Source organism: Manis pentadactyla, chromosome 1 (assembly GCF_030020395.1).
Source record: "Manis pentadactyla isolate mManPen7 chromosome 1, mManPen7.hap1, whole genome shotgun sequence".
Taxonomy (NCBI): Eukaryota; Metazoa; Chordata; class Mammalia; order Pholidota; family Manidae; genus Manis; species Manis pentadactyla.
In genome coordinates, this window is record NC_080019.1 from 181,354,038 (window position 1) to 181,375,020 (window position 20,983).

Genomic DNA, 20,983 nt, shown 5'->3' on the forward strand with positions numbered 1-20,983 from the left:
CCCTCCCTTCCCACCCATCCTCCCCAGTCCCTTTCCCTTTGGTAACTGTTAGTCCATTCTTGGGTTCTGTGAGTCGGCTGCTGTTTTGTTCCTTCAGTTTTTTCTTTGTTCTTATGCTCCACAGATGAGTGGAATCATTTGGTACTTGTCTTTCTCCACCTGACTTATTTCACTGAGCATAATACTCTCAATTATTTTTTATGATAAGGACAAGAACTCGCTAACCTCCACCTCTGGTTAAGTGTCTTTGTCGCTTTGCTATTTCATTCAGCTTTCTAGTCTTAACACAATCCTTTTTCTCTCTCCCTGTTTTCTCTCCCAGAAGGAAGCAGCAGCGGGAACCTCCGAGTCAGGAGGAGCTTGCATGTTCCCATCACCTGGGTGACCCAGACAGACTGCAGTCATCGGTCACATTCTTTAGCAGCCTGCCCCCAAATCTCCTTTCCTCGCTTTGCAAAGTTCTCAAAACAAAAACTCACTCCATCCAGTGCTCAGGAGCTCCCCTAAATTCTGGGGTGGCAGGGTTATAATTCCTATGCTGTGCAGATCAAGTAGACACTGGACTCAGGTGACCCTGGCTTTAGGACTTGGCAAAGGAGGTGCCCCATGCACAGCAGGAGTTCAGTGAACTTTCCTTTGCTCCCTCTGTTCTTCGTTGCTCCTACTGCCTGCACAGCTGCTGACATTCCTACTATTTTCCTTTCTTGCTGGGACTTGTTTTGACCTGACTGCAAATTCTTTCACAAACAGTCAAGAGCGCTCCCTCCTCAGGTCTGGGTTGATGTTTTGCCCAGACTGCAGGGAGAGACCTCCCCAGATGCAGCTGCCCAGCAACAGAGGCAGGGACACCAAGCTTTTTCTGTTAGAGTGCCTCTTCTGCCCTTGACCTCAAATAGACTCTGCTTCAAATAGTAGTCAATAGAGCTCCCTTTAAAACTCAGATCACGGCTCTGCTCAGAACCCTCCAAGTACTTCCCAGAGCAGAGGCCAAAGTCCTTCCTGTAGCCTTCAAGGCCCTCCCTGATCTGGCCCCCCTAACTTTCTGACCACATTTCCTAATACCCAGCCCTTGCTCACTCCACGCCAGCCAGGCACCCCGGCCTCCTCGCTGTTCCTCTGACACACCTGCTACATTCTCATCCTGGTTCTTGCTGCTTGCTGTTGTCTTTCCCGGGAATTCTCTGCCACAAATAGTCGCAGAGCTTGCTCCCTCCCTTCCAGGAGCCTTTTGTCCGTGGGTGGCCTCTGCCATTATCTAGGTGCCTGCAACTCCAACTGTCTCCTTAGGATAGATTCTTAACAGTTGGATTTTGGGTCAATGAATGTGAATATTTAAAACATCTTTTGCATAATTCACAAGATGCTTTCCAGGAAGTTTGTACATAAGTATACCACTGTTATGAGCATATCCATATTACAATACTAACACTATAATAAAATAGTAACAAAATAATTTATCCAATTTTATAGATGACAAATGATACCTTGACCTTTTAGTTTACATCTCCTTATTTTACTTATAAAATTATTTTTATACACCTTCAGTTCATTTTATTGTAGTTGCTTGGGAATTGTCTTTTTACATCTTGCGCTTGTTGACATTTGATCCTGCAGGTTAAGGCCTCCTCGCTCTGCCCTCCACCCCTCCTCCAGATGCCAGTCCCAAGGCCCAGGCTGTCCTTGTGCTCCTGACCCGCAGGCTGCAGACTGGAGGTTTCAATGAGCTTCCCTTTAGGTTTGATTGATTTGCTAGAGTGGCAGCCGGGTGAAGAGATACGTAAGGCCAGCTCTCCTGGTGGAGCTTGGGGTCTGGCTCTGGGGTACCTGGAAGCATTCTGGTTTCCCCAAGAGTGGAAGTTCTCCCTGTCAAGAGAAGCAGGATGCGGAAGAGAGGGACCCTGAGGCAGCAAGGTGCTCTTCTCCAGGGTTTTTGTGAGGGCTTCGCTGCATAGTCATGATTGACTAAGTCACTGACCATTGGCTGATTCAACCTCCAGCTTCTTTGCTCTCTTCCCTCCCAGGGGTTGGGGACTGGGAGTTGGGGTGACAACCAGCCCCTACTCTTGGGTGGGGTCCAAGTGTCTTTATTAACAAAACAAGTACCCATTTGATTTTTATGGCTTTGAAGCTTTTTCAGAGCTGTGGATGAAGACCAAATACAGCTGAAAATATAACTCAGTCACCTGAATTATCAAATCTATATTTCTTATAGCTCATTATATCACAATACATAAACAAAATTTACCGTTTTAATCATTTTAAGGGTACAGTTCTGTGGCTTGTGAATTAAATACATTCATATGGTTATGCAACCTTTGCTACTATCCATTCCAGAACTTTTTCATCATCTCAAACAGCAACTGTTACCATTAGACGATAACTCCTCATTTCCCCGCTACACAGAATATCAACCCGACTGACTTTCTGATGCCTTTCTGCTCTTCCACCCCGCTTTCCTGCTCCCCACCACCCAGTTCTGTCCTGGAGAAGTTTGGGACACCCTCAGCACCATGTTATACACTCTGCAAAGTCTAAAGTTCAGGGCTTTGGGCAATTAAGCTCAAGGCCTGTCTCTGGGCTAGAGATGAACGCCCAGGAGGGCTCTTGTGGAAATGGCTTCAGGAAGCTGAGTCAGCCTCTGGGGAGGCCATTGCCCTCTGGGGGTCAGTGCCCTTCCCTCCACCTTAGGAGGTACAGGGCCCTGAGATTGCTGGAGGTCTCATTGTCTTGTTCAAAGAATTGTACTTTAGGAGGAGAGTAAAACATGAAGAGGAATCTGCTTGACCCTTGGAAAATATTCTGAGGTATTTTGGGAGAAGAGGCAGGAACCGCCTTGGAGGTGCTGTCAGGCCAGCCCGTCCAGGGAGATCCCCCACATGCTGTGTGAGGCCTCAGCCTGGGAGAGGGTTCCTGGCTCTGGTGGGGAGTGAAGTCACCAGCCGGTGGAGAAGGTACAGAGAGTAGTTCAATGAATCAAAAGGAGGGCGGCGGGCCAGCGGGCTCCAGAGGTGGGCGGCCCGTGCGGCTCTGGTCGGTGGTCGTGTAGCTGGAGGTTAAGCAGGGGTGGAATGTTCATTAGGTTAGGTGAGGTTTTCTCAAAATAGGGAGGGGATTTCAGGGGAGAAATAGGGCATCACTTTCTTTTGTCCTTAGATGTCTGCCTTGGAACTGTTACGGCCCAGGGGGGTGATTTTTGGTGTGCTAATGAGCATGTGATGGACTTTGAGGTGAAGCCAGGGTCATTTTCTCCTCCATGTTGGAACCAGCCAATCTTGACAGGTCTACGCACTCCCCACATCCTGAAAGAACAGTTTACATGGAATGTTTAGAACATAAACAGGCATCTAATGAATGTACACACCAGCCGGAGTCTGCACCCCCCTCCCTGCTCGTGTCTGGCTGTCCACCCCCTAGAGCAGGACCGCATCACTGACCGCTTCCCCTGGTTGTATCTACTCACTGGCCCAAATGAGGGAGCCTCCTCTGCCCTCTCGGAATTGACACTCTTGGCCCTTTCACGGGCTCTTTTCTTACTATCGAAATTCTTCACCTAAACTTCAACAAAACTCCAACCCCGGTCCCTTCTGCCTCTCTCTACCTCCGTGGTGTTCTATCTGACCTGGTGTCATAACCCCTCTGAGCCTCAATTTCCTTATCTGTAAAATGAGAATAAAGATAGTATTTGCCTTAAAAAAGTGGCTGTGAGGTTTAAATGGATAAGAAACAGACTGCATTTCCTACAGCACATCATGCATCATAAATGCTCCATGAACACTTGTTGCTGCTATTGCTGGGATTTTCTTTAATCAGTCATGCAACTACCTCTCAGGAGCCCTTAGTACGTGTCAGGCTCTTTGCCAGGAACCTAGGGGCACTGTGCTTGGCCTCACATAGGTTTAAATCTATCTGGAGAGAGAAGAAATCACCAATCAACAAAAAGCAGGTCATATAATTTGACACAGTTTTTCAACATCTGTCAAAATGCCCAGAAATCTCACTCAGCAACTCTGCCTCTTAAAAACAGCTTCTCTCCCATTAGCTGCATCTTGGGCTGCTCTGTGGCTGGATAAGCCTGTCATCATGATGTGGTGGCCTGGGCCCTGGGAGACCCACATCACCTCGTCTGGCTTTTCCAGCTAATCCTCCCTTCACGCACCAAGCCAACAGCAATGACACAGTCAAGGTCTCAGCCCTGACTCTCATCTCCAAGGGCCAGAGCCTGAAATCCAGCCAGGTTCTGGGGGAGAGGGGACTGCTGATCAGGGGCACTGTTGGAGGATGGAGAACTTTGTCCCTGCCATTGCTCTCGAAGGCTCCCTGAGGGCCAGGGACAAGGGGTGGCCAAAGGCATTTGTGGGAGGGAGGCAGGAGAGACCACACCTAGGGACGGGAGGAGTCGGGAGCCAGGGAACTCAGCCAACCAAGAGGATCAAATTCCTCCAGGCTGAACTGTGGGGTAGGGTATAGGAACCTGTGGGTGCGGGAGTCCAGAGGAGAGAGACGCAGAGGGGAAGACAAAGCCACTCTGCGTACGCTGGCCTGCGTCCCCTAGGAAGGCTAGCAGGAAGCAGGGCCGGCGGGAGCTGCCACCTGCCTGCTCCTCAGTGCCTGCTGGCAAGGCCAGAGAGGAAGAGAAGACGATGGAGCCAGATAGGACTCAGATAAAGCTCGACCCCAGGTGAGTAGCGGCACCATGCCCTGAGCCCAGAGCCTGTCACTAAGCAGCTGTGGCCCCTATCACTCTGGCCTGTCCCTTCCTCCCTCCCTGGGCCCTTTGGCTCCAGCATACAGAATGACACGGGACTGATAATGGCCTGGCTGTCCCCAAGGACCGCAGGGACCTCCTCAGAGACTTGGCTTTACTCCTGATCTGGGGAGAGAAAGATCCCAAAGTTGGGGGATTTGGGAGATACACACAGAACCCTGACCAACTGGGGCCCATCCCTGGGGCTAAGGGTCCACCCTGCTCTTCCTCCATGGCCAGCCCTTGGTGTTGCCCTAGTGGAAGTGGAGAAAATGGACTGCTTTTTAGGCCCTGTAGCCAGACCTCTCATGGCCTAAGTGGCAGCCTGCCTTATGCACTGGCCTGGGCCTAAGAATCAGGGCCTTGAGGGGAAATGGACAAGCTACTTGAACCCAGGAGTGTTTGAAGGCGTGCCCAGTAACTGGTGTCCAAACTGGTACCACCCCCTGCCCCAGGTTCCCATATTCTGAATGCAGGCTGGTGTCTTTCCAGGTACACAGCAGATCTTCTGGAGTTACTAAAAACCAATTACAACATCCCCTCTGCCTGCTTCTCTCATGCCCCCACTGCAGCTCAGCTTCTGAGAGGTGAGTCAGGGACCCTCCCCAGAGGGAACTAAAAGGAGGAAATGAGCATCCGAGCAGGAAGTCAGGAGAGCTGAGAGCATTGCCCAGCAATCCAATCTGGGCAGAGCTCTGTGGTGCTACATGAGACCTCAACCCAGGAAAGGGTCCTTGGCTCTGATGGAGAAAGAATTTGCCACTGGTGGAACACGTACAAGCAAAGAGTAGTTTAGCACAGCAAAGTGCACACTCAAGGAGGGAGTGTGGGCGTGCTCCAGAGGTGAGCAGCGGTGAGGTTCAGGTTGGGTGGTCTTATAACTAGAATTTAAGCAGGAGTGGAATATTCACTGGGTCAGGAGGCATTTTTCTGGCATAGGGAGGGGATTTCTGGGAAACAGGGTGCCACCCTCTTTTTGTCATTAGGTGACAGACCGCCTTGGAACTGTCACGGTGCCAAGGGGTGAGATTTTTGGTATGCCAATGAGTGTAATGTACTTCAAAGTGAAGTCAGGGTCTGCTTCTCCTCTGTGTGGTAACCAGTCAATCTTGATAGGTCTGTTATCTATACCCTCCCTCCCCACATCCTGAAAGAACAGTTTACCCTGAAAGGAGTGTTTAGAACATAAAGAAGCATCTAACTGAATGTAAACACCGACCAAAGTCACCAGCCACCTCCCTGCCCGTGTCTGAGGGTCCACCCACTGTAACAGAGCAGCTGAGGAGAGGTGGTCCTGAGCTGGCCAGCCTGCACAGCCTGGGAGGATGGCTGGCACAGTTTCTGTCTTTCATAGTCAAAGTGCTGGAGAAGAGAAACTCCTAGAGGAGCCAGGTGGCCAGCAGAGAAGCGTGACAAGCCAGCTTGGGAGACAAACGGCTTGTTGGGTTCCCACAGAGCTTAGCCTCCAAGCCCATTCAAACTGTCCACACTGGCCGGGAGCATTTTTCAGCCAGAGCCACGCAGAGACTCCAGATGGAGCCCAAGTGATCCATGCCCCACAGAAGCCCCTTGGAGCCTGCATAACAGCCTCCTTGAGAAAGGGTCTAGATCATTCTAGAGGGCTGGTTATTATGAATAATGTTCTTAGAACTTAGGTGAAACAGTAAAAGTATTCTGACAGTGTTGGCCACTAGAACTTATTACTGAGTTGCTTTTGAAAGTGAAAGGCAGCAATGGGATTCGGTTTATTCCCTGGACGTGTAAAACAGGGCCATCAAATGACCCTAGCATCTTCAAGCAAAAGCGGCTCACATCCACATTTTATTTTGTTTTCCAACTGGATGATTCGCATCCCAGACAGTGATGAGCAGGAGGAGTCTGTGTGTCTGTGGTAGCCTCCTTCCTGAAGCTGTCACCTCCAGTGCACGCTCTTCCTGAATGACAGGGTGCAGTCAACGTGCATTAGGAGGCAGGCATGGGGATGTCCTGGGTGCAATGCTCGGTCTCATTTCACGTGCTCTGAACCAAAGCGAATGCCAGCTGCCAGAGTGTCCAGAGAGGCCCTCTGTGCTTCACACCAGCAGGCAGCTGCCCCATCCAGTCCAAGAACATCTTGTTCAGAGAGTACAGCGGGTGGTACACGTTTTCCCTTCCACCAGTGGTTGTCACTCAGAGGCAATTTTGTCCCCCAGGGGACTTTTGGCAGTGTCGAGAAGATGGTTTCAGTTGCCACAACAGAAAGTGCTACTGGCATCTCATGGGTAGAGGCCAGGAATACTGGCCTGGAAACAAAGGGCGCCCCCATAATAAAAAGCCATCTGGGCCAAAGCGTCTCTTGTGCCTATGGAGGATCTGGTAGAACCCCATCCTCCTTTCTCAGAGACTGAGAAACCCTGGCTGACACAGTGAAAATGGGTCCCACGTTGCTTTGCTACAAAATGTGCAAATAGAAGTGGAAGGAGGTTCAAAGTAAGGAGACCATTCTGGGCCTGGGTCTGGGGAGCTGCCGTGGTCCAGGTGGAACTGTTGAAGATGGGAGGCCAAAGGAGAGCGGAAGCAGCCGTTGGGCACCGTGGGGGTGGGAATGGAGACCGAAGGAGTGGAGGGTCCCCAGATGCTGAGGAGCTCAATGGGCAGGATTCAAGGTTACCGGTGGGAGGCACGGGCAACTGAGCGGGCAGGCGGGCAGGTGGGCAGGTGAGGTGGGGCAAGATCGGTGTCAGGCAGGGGTGTTGTCCTCAGTGCTGCAGACAGGAGCGCAGGCGAGCGCCCTGAGCCTGGGAGGGGCTGCGTGGTGCTTCAGGGATGTTAATCAGTAATCATGATGGAGTCTTGAGAAGCAGGGACATAAATGGGAGGTTATTGCTCCAGCCCAGCATGGGTGACAGGTGACTGAGCCGCAGCAGTGTCAGGGAAAGGAAGGGAAGGTCGGAAAACAGAGGCAACCCAAAGAAGGAGCGGGTGAAAGTGTAAGTGAAGAGCGGCAAAGGTAAGTGAAGGAAAAAGAGACTCTAATACTGATGCTGGGAACCTGGGGAATTGGTGACACCAATAAATCAGGAGAGTCAGGAAGAGGCACCTATGGAGGATCTGGTGGAACCCCATCCTCCTTCATCTGCAAACGCTGTTGTTCCTTAATGTAAATGCCATTTAAGAAAGAGCAATCTTGGAAGAACTACTGAATCTTTCGATAATCTGTTTCTTAAATGCATGTGATATGACTGCAATTATAATCCCTACAGGATTTGCTTTTAGTGGACTGATCCAAACATTTACATTCAAGAGTCAAGGGTCAAGAAAAGCCAAGACAATTTTGAAAAACTTTAAGGGGTTATTTGCTCTACCGGAGATTAAGGCTTATAATAAGACTGTAATAATTAAAGCAATGAATAATAACTTCAAGGGGCCTAGCAAGTAGAAAAATGGAATAGGACAGAGGGCCCAGAAATAGACCCAGCCCTTGTGGAGACTTGCTCTGTGAAAGGATGCTCCACATGTCAGAGGGGCAGGAGGGACTCTTTCAGAAGTGATGGATGCCGGACAACTGCCTGTGCCTGTGGCAAATAAATAAACATGAACGTAGCTCCAGCATAACTTTAATTCAGACAGATTAAACACCTAAATGTGAAACACAAACATTTTATTTTTCTTGCAGATAATTATTTTTTATTGAAGGGTAGTTGACACACAGTATTACATTACATTAGTTTCAGGTGTACAACACAGTGATTCAACATTTATATACATGATAATTCTAGGTACCAGCAATCACCATACCAAGTTGTTACAATATTTTGATGATATTCCTTATGCTATACATTACATCCCGGTTACTTATTTATTTTACAATTGGAAATGTGTGCTTTTTTGTTTTGTTTTGTTTTGTTTTGTTTTTTGTTTTTGTGAGGGCATCTCTCATATTTATTGATCAAATGGTTGTTAACAACAATAAAATTCTGTATAGGGGAGTCAATGCTCAATGCACAATCATTAATCCACCCCAAGCCTAATTTTCGTCAGCCTCCAATCTTCTGAAGCATAACGAACAAGTTCTTACATGGAAAACAAATTCTTACATAGTGAATAAGTTACATGGTGAACAGTACAAGGGCAGTCATCACAGAAGCTTTCGGTTTTGCTCATGCATTATGAACTATAAACAGTCAGTTCAAATATGAATACTCATTTGATTTTTATACTTGATTTATATGTGGATACCACATTTCTCTCTTTATTATTATTATCTTTAATGTTTTATTCTTCTAAAAGTAACTTTTAGTATACATGTCAAAATTTATCAAGCTGTATACTAAGATTTGTGCATTTTATTGCATGCCCCTCAATCTAAAAGTAATTTTTGAAGCAAAATTGGCAACATCCTAATGCTCTATAAAATGGGTTATGGGGAGTGGGAGGGGCCAGACAAATGGGTTATGGGTATATGAATGTTTCCTCTATTATTCTCTTTATTTTTGGAATTTTTATAATTGTAAAAATAATTATAAAAAGCATTTTTGATAGAACATGATGAAATGTTAGGTGAAAAACAGGATACAGTATTTATAGTAACTGTAGTAATATAATACGTATGCATTTTAACCAGGATATTTTTAAAGCTACTCTTTATTGAGCAAATACTACATGCCCCACATAGTGCTAAGAGGTTTAATGAGAGCATAAATAACCTGTCCAAGGTCATGCAGTAAGCAGTAAGTAGAATTTTACTTGGAACTCAGGAACCAAAGCCTATGCTCTCAACCTCTTAACCTCCATGGAAACTGCAGAAATGACAATAATTTTTGGTTAGGAACTCGCTAGGATTTTGGGTGATACTCTTTTTTCAAATTTTTAATGTTCTTATATTGTTTTCCTTATTTAAAAAAGCAATCTTTACTATTTTAGAGACAGTAGGAAACTTGCTAGTTGCTAAAGGTATAAGTATTCAAAATGGTCACTTAGACAAGCATTTCCCAAAGTGGGTTCCTTGGCATACTATCAAGGAGCGCTTCATGAAAACAGACTCTATAGAAAAATAAGCTTTATATTCTATAACTCCCTTTAGGAAATTAGCAATATAAATCAGATTAAAAACTTCAGAATGCTCTGCAGGAAGAAATATGTTTAACTTTTTTTTTTTTTTTTTTTAGATAATTATTTTTTATTGAAGGGTAGTTGACACACAGTATTACATTACATTAGTTTCAGGTGTACAACACAGTGATTCAACATTTATATACATGATAATTCTAAGTACCAGCTATCACCATACCAAGTTGTTACAATATTTTGACTATATTCCTTATGCTATACGTTACATCCCGGTTGCTTATTTATTTTACAATTGGAAGTGTGTACTTTTTCTTGGTTGTTGTTGTTAGGGCATCTCTCATATTTATTGATCAAATGGTTGTTAACAACAATAAAATTCTGTATAGGGGAGTCAATGCTCAATGCGCAATCATTAATCCACCCCAAGCCTAATTTTCGTCAGTCTCCAATCTTCTGAAGCATAACGAACAAGTTCTTACATGGAGAACAATTTCTTACATAGTGAATAAGTTACATGGTGAACAGTACAAGGGCAGTCATCACAGAAACTTTTGGTTTTGCTCATGCATTATGAACTATAAACAGTCAGTTCAAATATGAATACACATTTGATTTTTATACTTGATTTATATGTGGATACCACATTTCTCTCTTTATTATTTTTAATAAGATGCTGAAGTGGTAGGTAGATACAACATAAAGGTAGAAAACATAGTTTAGTGTTGTAAGAGAGCAAATGTAGATGATCAGGTGTGTGCCTGTAGACTATGTGTTAATCCAAGCTAGACCAGGGCAATAAAACATCCACGTATGCAGAAGATTTCTCTCAGAACAGGGGGGGTGAGGTTCTAAGCCTCACCTCTGTTGATCCCCAATTTCTCACCTGATGGCCCCCCTGCGACTGTGCCTGTCTTAGGTTGTTCCTCCCTTGAGGAATCTTACCCGTCTCTGGCTAACCAGTCATCTTCCGGGGCCATACAGGGAAATGTAAAGTTGGTAAGTGAGAGAGAAGCCTTATTGTTTGAAATGGTTAGCTTTTTATTTCTTTGCATATTTATGCCCTGTGGCTTCTATGCCCAGCATTTGTCTTGAGGTATCTTTACCACTTGGAGGAGTTATGATACTCGGTAAATTTGATATGAGGCACGAATTCTATTTAAGAATTCGTTGTAATTAGGAAGAAAGAAGAAAAGCTATAGAAGTAGCAGGCGGGAGAAAACATGGGAAGATTGATTATTTCTTTGACATATCTTCTTGTAGAGTAACTTCAGCATGTATAGATTTTAAGCTACTACTTAAATTGCGCACACACATTAACATAATAGGAGTATAGTTACATAACCAAAGCATACCTGTAATTACCAGCCATCTCCAGTGAAACCAAGAAAACCAGTTAGGCACCCTAGGCATTTGTGAAAACTTATCAATGATATGATGGTTATTATCTAACTGAATTTGAGTAGTTTGAGAAAAATCAGACAAATTAAAACAACCCATTCCTGGGCACTGTTCACATCCCATATGTTCTTTTAACAGTAAATAGTCTGTAGTTGTAAGATTTTGGAGCGCTACAATTTGCACTTCTCCTAATTCTTGGTTGAGTTCCAACAGTATAGATCCAGTCAAATTTGTTGTTTTACTGTATGCACAGGCCAGCTTAGATATCTCCTTCATTCCCATGGCAAGTCCAGGAGCTGGTGGGATGAGTGCATCTACAGCTGTCGCAGTGCGTGGATCTTTGTTGGGGTTTTTTGATGATCATCTTCTGGCATGAGTCTTCCCGAGAGTGCTGATGTTGGAAGTTCTCTTTCATATCGTTTCTTAGTTCATTTTCGGGGTAGCCAAATTAGGCTTTGATCCTCTGTATAAACACAAACAGACCCTTTGCCTACACTTTTATATGTCCTTTATATCATTGTGTAGAACTCATTAGAGGTCACCATATAGGAACTGCATTTTTTTTTTTTTAATCATTAATCTACACTTACATGACGAATACTTTGTTTACTAGGCTCTCCCCTATACCAGGTCCCCCCTATATACTCCTTTACAGTCACTGTCCATCAGCGTAGCAACCTGTTGTAGAATCACTACTTGTCTTCTCTGTGTTGTACAGCCCTCCCCTTTCTCCCACCCCGCTATGGATGCTAATCTTAATACCCCCCTACTTCTCCCCCCCTTATCCCTCCCTACCCACCCATCCTCCCCAGTCCCTTTCCCTTTGGTACCTGTTAGTCCATTCTTGAGTTCTGTGATTCTGCTGCTGTTTTGTTCCTTCAGTTTTTCCTTTGTTCTTATATTCCACAGATGAGTGAAATCATTTGGTATTTCTCTTTCTCTGCTTGGCATGTTTCACTGAGCAAAATACCCTCCAGCTCCATCCATGTTGCTGCAAATGGTTGGATTTGCCCTTTTCTTATGGCTGAGTAGTATTCCATTGTGTATATGTACCACATCTTCTTTATCCATTCATCTATCGATGGACATTTAGGTTGCTTCCAAATCTTGGCTATTGTAAATAGTGCTGCGATAAACATAGGGGTGCACTGATCTTTCTCATACTTGATTGCTGCATTCTTAGGGTAAATTCCTAGGAGTGCAATTCCTGGGTCAAATGGTAAGTCTGTTTTGAGCATTTTGATGTACCTCCATACTGCTTTCCACAATGGTTGAACAAGTTTACATTCCCACCAGCAGTGTAGGAGGGTTCCCCTTTCTCCACAGCTTCGCCAACATTTGTTGTTGTTTGTCTTTTGGATGGCAGCCATCCTTACTGGTGTGAGGTGATACCTCATTGTAGTTTTAATTTGCATTTCTCTGATAATTAGCGATGTGGAGCATCTTTTCATGTGTCTGTTGGCCATCTGTATTTCTTTTTTGGAGAACCGTCTGTTCAGTTCCTTTGCCCATTTTTTAATTGGGTTATTTGTTTTTTGTTTGTTGAGGCGTGTGAGCTCTTTATATATTCTGGACGTCAAGCCTTTATCGGATGTGTCATTTTCAAAGATATTCTCCCATACTGTAGGGTTTCTTTTTGTTCTATTGATGGTGTCTTTTGCTGTACAGAAGCTTTTCAGCTTAATATAGTCCCACTTGTTCATTTTTGCTGTTGTTTTCCTTGCCCGGGGAGATATGTTCAAGAAGAGGTCACTCATGTTTATGTCTAAGAGGTTTGTGCCTATGTTTTCTTCCAAGAGTTTAATGGTTTCATGACTTACATTCAGGTCTTTGATCCATTTTGAGTTTACTTTTGTATATGGGGTTAGACGATGGTCCAGTTTCATTCTCCTACATGTAGCTGTCCAGTTTTGCCAGCACCATCTGTTGAAGAGACTGCCATTTCGCCATTGTATGTCCATGGCTCCTTTATCAAATATTAATTGACCATATATGTCTGGGTTAATGTCTGGATTCTCTAGTCTGTTCCATTGGTCTGTGGCTCTGTTCTTGTGCCAGTACCAAATTGTCTTGATTACTATGGCTTTATAATAGAGCTTGAAGTTGGGGAGTGAGATCCCCCCTACTTTATTCTTCTTTCTCAGGATTGCTTTGGCTATTCGGGGTCTTTGGTGGTTCCATATGAATTTTTGAATTATTTGATCCAGTTCATTGAAGAATGTTGCTGGTAGTTTCATAGGGATTGCATCAAATCTGTATATTGCTTTGGGCAGGATGGCCATTTTGACGATATTAATTCTTCCTAGCCATGAGCATGGGATGCGTTTCCATCTGTTAGTGTCCCCTTTAATTTCTTTTAAGAGTGACTTGTAGTTTTCAGAATATAAGTCTTTCACTTCTTTGGTTAGGTTTATTCCTAGGTATTTTATTTTTTTTGATGCAATTGTGAATGGAGTTGTTTTCCTGATTTCTCTTTCTGTTGGTTCATTGTTGGTATATAGGAAAGCCACAGATTTCTGTGTGTTGATTTTGTATCCTGCAACTTTGCTGTATTCCGATATCAGTTCTAGTAGTTCTGGGGTGGAGTCTTTAGGGTTTTTTATGTACAGTATCATGTCATCTGCAAATAGTGACAGTTTGACTTCTTCTTTGCCAATCTGGATTCCTTGTATTTTTTTGTTTTGTCTGATTGCCGTGGCTAGGACCTCTAGTACAATGTTAAATAACAGTGGAGAGAGTGGGCATCCCTGTCTAGTTCCCGATCTCAGCGGAAATGCTTTCAGCTTCTCGCTATTCAATATAATGTTGGCTGTGGGTTTTTCATAGATGGCCTTTATTATGTTGAGGTACTTGCCCTCTATTCCCATTTTGCTGAGAGTTTTTATCATGAATGGATGTTGAACTTTGTCAAATGCTTTTTCAGCATCTATGGAGATGATCATGTGGTTTTTGTCTTTCTTTTTGTTGATGTGGTGGATGATATTGATGGACTTTCGAATGTTGTGCCATCCTTGCATCCCTGGGATGAATCCTACTTGGTCATGGTGTACGATGGTTTTGATGTATTTTTGAATTCGGTTTGCTAAAATTTTGTTGAGTATTTTTGCGTCTACGTTCATCAGGGATATTGGTCTATAGTTTTCTTTTTTGGTGGTGTCTTTGCCTGGTTTTGGTATTAGGGTGATGTTAGCTTCATAGAATGAGTTTGGGAGTATCCCCTCCTCTTCTATTTCTTGGAAAACTTTAAGGAGAATGGGTATTATGTCTTCCCTGTATGTCTGATAAAATTCCGAGGTAAATCCATCTGGCCCGGGGGTTTTGTTCTTTGGTAGTTTTTTGATTACCGCTTCAATTTCGTTGCTGGTAATTGGTCTGTTTAGATTTTCTGTTTCTTTTTGGGTCAGTCTTGGAAGGTTGTATTTTTCTAGGAAGTTGTCCATTTCTCCTAGGTTTCCCAGCTTGTTAGCATATAGGTTTTCATAGTAGTCTCTAATAATTCTTTGTATTTCTGCGGGATCTGTTGTGATTTTTCCTTTCTCATTTCTGATACTGTTGATTTGTGTTGACTCTCTTTTCCTCTTAATAAGTCTGGCTAGAGGCTTATCTATTTTGTTTATTTTCTTGAAGAACCAGCTCTTGGTTTCATTGATTTTTGCTATTGTTTTATTCTTCTCAATTTTATTTATTTCTTCTCTGATCTTTATTATGTCCCTCCTTCTGCTGACCTTAGGCCTCATTTGTTCTTCTTTTTCCAATTTTGATAGTTGTGACATTAGACCGTTCTTTTGGGATTGCTCTTCCTTTTTTAAATATGCTTGGAGTGCTTATATACTTTCCTCTTAAGACTGCTTTTGCTGCGTCCCACAGAAGTTGGGGCTTAGTGTTGTTGTTGTCATTTGTTTCCATATATTGCTGGATCTCCATTTTGATTTGGTCATTGATCCATTGATTATTTAGGAGCGTGTTGTTTAGCCTCCATGTGTTTGTGAGCCTTTTTGCTTTCTTTGAACAGTTTATTTCTAGTTTAATGCCTTTGTGGTCTGAAAAGTTGGTTGGTAGGATTTCAATCTTTTGGAATTTACTGAGGCTCTTTTTGTGTCCTAGTATGTGGTCTATTCTGGAGAATGTTCCATGAGCACTTGAGAAGAATGTGTATCCTGTTGCTTTTGGATGTAGAGTTCTGTAGATGTCTATTAGGTCCATCTGTTCTAGTGTGTTGTTCAGTGCCTCTGTGTCCTTACTTATTTTCTGTCTGGTGGATCTGTCCTTTGGAGTGAGTGGTGTGTTGAAGTCTCCTAGAATGAATGCATTGCATTCTATTTCCTCCTTTAGTTCTGTTAATATTTGTTTCAGGTATGTTGGTGCTCCTGTATTGGGTGCATATATATTTATAATGGTTATATCCTCTTGATGGACTGAGCCCTTTATCATTATGTAATGTCCTTCTTTGTCTTTTGTTACTTTCTTTATTTTGAAGTCTGTTTTGTCTGATACCAGAATTGCAACACCTGCTTTCTTCTCTCTGTTGTTTGCTTGAAATATCTTTTTCCATCCCTTGACTTTAAGTCTGTGCGCGTCTTTGGGTTTGAGGTGAGTCTCTTGTAAGCAGCATATGGATGGATCTTGCTTTTTTATCCATTCTATTACTCTGTGTCTTTTGATTGGTGCATTCAGTCCATTTACATTTAGGGTGATTATTGAAAGGTATGAATTTATTGCCATTGCAGGCTTTAAGTTTGTGGTTACCAAAGGTTTAGGGTTAGCTTCTTTACTGTCTTACTGTCTAACTTAACTCGCTTGTTGAGCTATTATAAACACAATCTGATGATTCTTTATTTCTCTCCCTTCTTATTCCTCCTCCTCCCTTCTTCATATGTTGGGTGTTTTGTTGTGTGCTCTTTTTAGGAGTGCTCCCATCTAGAGCAGTCCCTGTAGGATGCCCTGTAGAGGTGGTTTGTGGGAGGCAAATTCCCTCAACTTTTGCTTGTCTGGGAATTGTTTAATCCCTCCTTCATATTTAAATGATATTCGTGCTGGATACAGTAGTCTTGGTTCGAGGCCCTTCTGTTTCATTGCATTAAGTATATCATGCCATTCTCTTCTGGCCTGTAGGGTTTCTGTTGAGAAGTCTGATGATAGCCTGATGGGTTTTCCTTTGTAGGTAACCTTTTTTTTCTCTCTGGCTGCTTGTAATACTTTGTCCTTGTCTTTGATCTTTGCCATTTTAATTATTATGTGTCTTGGTGTTGCCCTCCTTGGATCCCTTGTCATGGGAGTTCTGTGTACCTCTGTGGTCTGAGAGGCCATTTCTTCCCCTAGTTTTGGGAAATTTTCAGCAATTATTTCTTCAAAGACATTTTCTATCCCCTTTTCTCTCTCTACTTCTTCTGGAATGCCTATGATTCTTATATTATTTCTTTTATATTGATCACTCAGCTCTCTTAAAATTCTTTCATTCCTGGAGATCCTTTTATCTCTCTCTGCATCAGCTTCTCTGCGTTCCTGTTCTCTGTTTTCTAGTCCATTAATGGTCTCTTGCATCTCGTCCATTCTGTTTTGAAGTCCTTCCAGAGCTTGTTTTATTTCTGAATTCTCCTTCCTTAGTTCTTGCATATTTCTCTGCAAGTCCATCAGCATGGTTATGACCTTTGTTTTGAATTCTTTTTCAGGTAGACTGGCTAAATCTATCTCCCCAGATTCCTTCTCAGGGGAAGATGTAGCAGATGCCGAAGCTGTCTGGGTTAGTCTTGTCTGGATCATATTTTTTTGCCTTTTCATGTTGACAGGTGCTATTGACTGTCAGCTGGGAGGGCCAAAATTTTCACTTACTACTGGCCTTTCTTTACTGGGGCAACTGCGACCCCTAGTGGCTTGTGTTGGGTAATTGCGTGTAGAGTGGGTCTTTGTGTCTTGCCTGGCCGGGAGGGAGAAATTTCCCTTTCTGTGGGCGGAACTTGTCTCAGGCTGCTTCTCTGCTTTCGCAGCGCCCGGTGGGGTGATGGGTGGGGGGGCTGCTTGACTGTTTGCCTCCGTGAGGGGTCTCAGAGCTGTTGCCCAGGGGGTTAGTGCACCCGGTTTTCCCTGTAATTTCCAGCTGCTGTACTGTGACCTGGGTTTTTTCCGTCAAGCTGTTAAGTCCCTGTCCCTTTAAGACTTTCAAAAAGCCCCCGCTTTTCTTTGTCACAGGGACATCAGCTTCAGCACCCGCTCAGAGGTCTTACTCCCTGTTCTCTCAGTATCCAGGGCCCCCTGGGCATATACTGTGTCTGCGCTCTGGCCCGGATGGCTGGGGCTGGGTGTTCGTCAGTCCTGGGCTCCGTCTCCCTCCCGCTCTGCCTATTGTTCTCCCGCTGGGAGCTGGGGGGAGGGGCGCTCGGGTCCCGCAGGGCCGGGGCTTGTATCTTACCCCTTTCACCAGTCGCTGGGTTCTCGCTGGTGTAGCTGCAGTCTGGCCACTGTCCTGCGTCTTCTGGTCTCTCTTTTAGGGCTAGTTGTGTTTGTTGTATTTTCAAAAGTATATATGTTTTTGGGAGGAGATTCCCACTGTCCTACTCACGCCGCCATGTTGGCTCCGCCTCTGTTTAACTTTTTTTTTTTTGTATTTAGAACATTATATTTTCTAAAATTTTTATCTTCACTTACAAATGTAGGTCTATGATACATTTTTTTTTTGAGAGGGCATCTCTCATATTTATTGATCAAATGGTTGTTAACAACAATAAAATTCTGTATAGGGGACTCAATGCACAATCATTAATCAACGCCAAGCCTAATTCTCAACAGTCTCCAATCTTCTGAAGCATAACGAACAAGTTCTTACATGGTGAACAAGTTCTCACATAGTGAATAAGTTCTTACATGGTGAACAGTGCAAGGGCAGTCATCACAGAAACTTTCAGTTTTGATCACCCATCATGAACGATAAACAATCAAGTCAGATATGATTATTCATTTGATTTTTATACTTGATTTATATGTGAATCCCACATTTCTCCCTTATTATTATTATTATTTTTAAATAAAATGCTGAAGTGGTAGGTAGATGCAAGATAAAGGTAGAAAACATAATTTAGTGCTGTAAGAGGGCAAATGTAGATGATCAGGTCTGTGCCTATAGACTAAGTATTAATCCAAGCTAGACAAGGGCAACGAAACATCACAGATGCAGAAGATTTCTCTCAAAACAGGGGGGGTGAGGTTCTAAGCCTCACCTCTGTTGATCCCCAGAAATATGTTTAACTTAAGGCATTTTCAAAAATCCTTTGGCCATAGGACAGTTTTGTCTGTGATATCTATTAAGATGCAGAAAGATAAGGTAGGGGACAATTTTGAAGATAAATGAGTTGGATGGAAAGCAGCAATGTCAGGCAATGGATGCTAAGGAACTTCTCTCTTGGCTCTTGCCCTGTAGAAGCGGATACAAGAGCCTCTAGATACTGCAAGTGTGACAAAGAATAGAACTGCAAGGCCTGTGGTTACAAGAAACTGTAAAAGCATTTCTGTATTGGTTAGGATGTATTCCACTCCACCTTCATAAACGTAAACAACCTTTTAGGGTTGCATTTGGTTATGTATATCACTCCACCTCCCTCCTGTGTCTATGTGAACACACACCAAGAGTCAGAGTGACTAATGGTTAAGAGTGTGGGCTTCACAGGGTTTAAATCCTAGTTCCTTCACTTCCAGGCTGTGACTGTGGACAAAGTTCTTAGCTCTCTCAGCCTAATCTCCTGAAAAAGCCTATAAAATAAGATGGCAATAGGAATCCTCATGGGATTGCTTCCTACATTCCAAGTACTTGGAAATGGAACAGAGCACAAGCCCGACAAGGTCCTTGCCCTGGTGGGGGTTGGGGCAATAAGCAAATAAATATGTAAATAACTTCACTGCGAGGGCAGGTGAGGGGGGTTGTTGGGGGCAGTATCATGGCTGCGGAGGGACTGTTGAGCAGAGAGCTCAGTGGTGAGGAGCCAGCCCTGTAGAAGTCACAGAGAAAAGCTGGACAGGCAGAAGGCAAGGATAGTCTTGGAGGCGGGAACAGCTCACGTGGCTGTTGGGAGGCTGCAGGAGTGGTAGGACAACCCTCCACCTCTGTCAGCAGAGAAGAGTTGAGCTGCCGAGTTTGCTTTGGAGAACACAGGAGTGGGAGAGGATGAGGAATCTCTCCTCCTACGGTCAGGACCAGGAGCTGCAGGTCCAGGAGTTGAGGGGAGGGAGATTTTCCAGGAAGAGGGGGAAGTCAAGGACAGTGAAGATCAGGAAAAGCTTTGGCCTTGAAGACTTTGCTAAATGGTTGTTTCTGCTCTCAGTGGCTGATGAGGTGACCGGAGGCAGTTGGGTGGGGGATCAGGGAAGGAGAAGCCTTGAGCGGTGACGTCCCCTCCCCAGAATGGACATTGGTTTTTAGAAATCCACTGAATTAATTTTGATTTCTGCCTATCTGGACTTTATCTTTGCTCAGCATTTTTTTTTAACTAAGCATTTCTATTGCAAAATTAATTCAGGTTCAGTAAAGTAAATATGAAAATAAAGAAAAGTATAAAGAGGAAAATCATGTATAGTCCTACTACTCAGAGACAGGCACTAAAAATATCACAGTGTAATTTCCTTTTCTATGCTTTTATTTAACATCAGTAGAAATCCTACTATGCCTACAATTTTATGTCCTGTCTTTATAAGCATGCCATCAAAAGAATTTTTTCACATATTTGGCAAAATGTGTCCTTTTAAAGAACATAATTTTTACTATAAAATACATATTCATTATAGACTAATTGGAGAGGATGGAAAAGAAGACAAAAACTGCCCATAGTCTCACCACCCAGAAAGCACTGCTAATGTTTTCTTAGTATTTCTATGCATTTTTCTTTGCAATGATTTTTTTAACATTTTTATTTTATCAAGGTAATACAAGAACATGGTTAAAAATTCAAGTAGTACAAAAGGGCTACTAATGAAAATCAACGATGCCCTGCCCCGTGCATTCTTATTTCCCATCTAATCTCCCTCGTCCTTTCATAGCTGATGGGTATTGGAATAGTTACCTTCCAATCACCAGTCTGTGCACCTGCTGTATCCTGGACTCTCAGTTTTTGCTTATCATCTGTGGCTGCCTCTATAGTGCATAATGATTTAGTTCACTTAGTGCCAGCCTTTTTTCACTCCCTCCACATGATTATACCACTATTTTTAGTCAGTTATCTTTGTAGTTTTATATACTATGCTTACAGCTTATTTCTTATTCTGACAAATATGGACAGTACTTCTTGATTTACCATCATGGAAGATGATGATACTGGTGCCCCATTCTTTTTAAAATTATTTTCTACCTTTCTCTCCCCAGTCAAATCCTTAGAACATAGTTTTAATTTTACTGTGCTAGTTTTGCTTTCTGCTTTGTTCACATAGGGTTTGTTGTTAGAAATAAAACACATATGGTACAGGGCAATGATCTTAATTATATAGTGAGTCCTTTTTACCTCTGTGTGAAAGCACCACCCAGATCAAGAGACAGAACATTTCCAGCATCCAGCAGGGGGTCTCTCCCCTTTGCAGTTCTCCAGAGACCACTATTCTAACCTCTATCACCTCTATGCATCAGTTTTCCCTGTTTTTCAACTCATATAAACAAAATCAAGCAGTATATACTCTAGTGTCTGGCTTCCTCACTTGCCATTTTTAAGATTAATCTGTTTTGTGGCTTATATTGGTAGTTCATTCTTTTTTATTGCTGTGTGATATTCCATTGTGGGAATCTATCACACTTTATCTGTATCCTTGTTGAAAAACATA

At 43.5% G+C, this 20,983-nt stretch overlaps 1 protein-coding gene across 5 annotated transcripts in view; it reads left to right on the forward strand.

Moving 5' to 3' along the window:
* Window positions 1-4,450: 4,450 nt before the first annotated feature.
* Window positions 4,451-20,983, forward strand: part of SLC51A (solute carrier family 51 subunit alpha) — a 47,453-nt gene continuing 30,920 nt past the window's right edge. For 4 of the 5 annotated variants that reach the window (XM_057503837.1, XM_036926286.2, XM_057503869.1 and 1 more), the window contains exons 1-2: window positions 4,451-4,678; window positions 5,237-5,331. In XM_057503837.1, the coding sequence (XP_057359820.1) occupies window positions 4,641-4,678; window positions 5,237-5,331 (133 nt within the window). In that variant the 5' untranslated portion in view covers window positions 4,451-4,640. Of the gene's footprint in view, window positions 4,679-5,236; window positions 5,332-20,983 lie in introns of those variants that run through there. The other variant, XM_036926288.2, reaches the window with a different exon arrangement.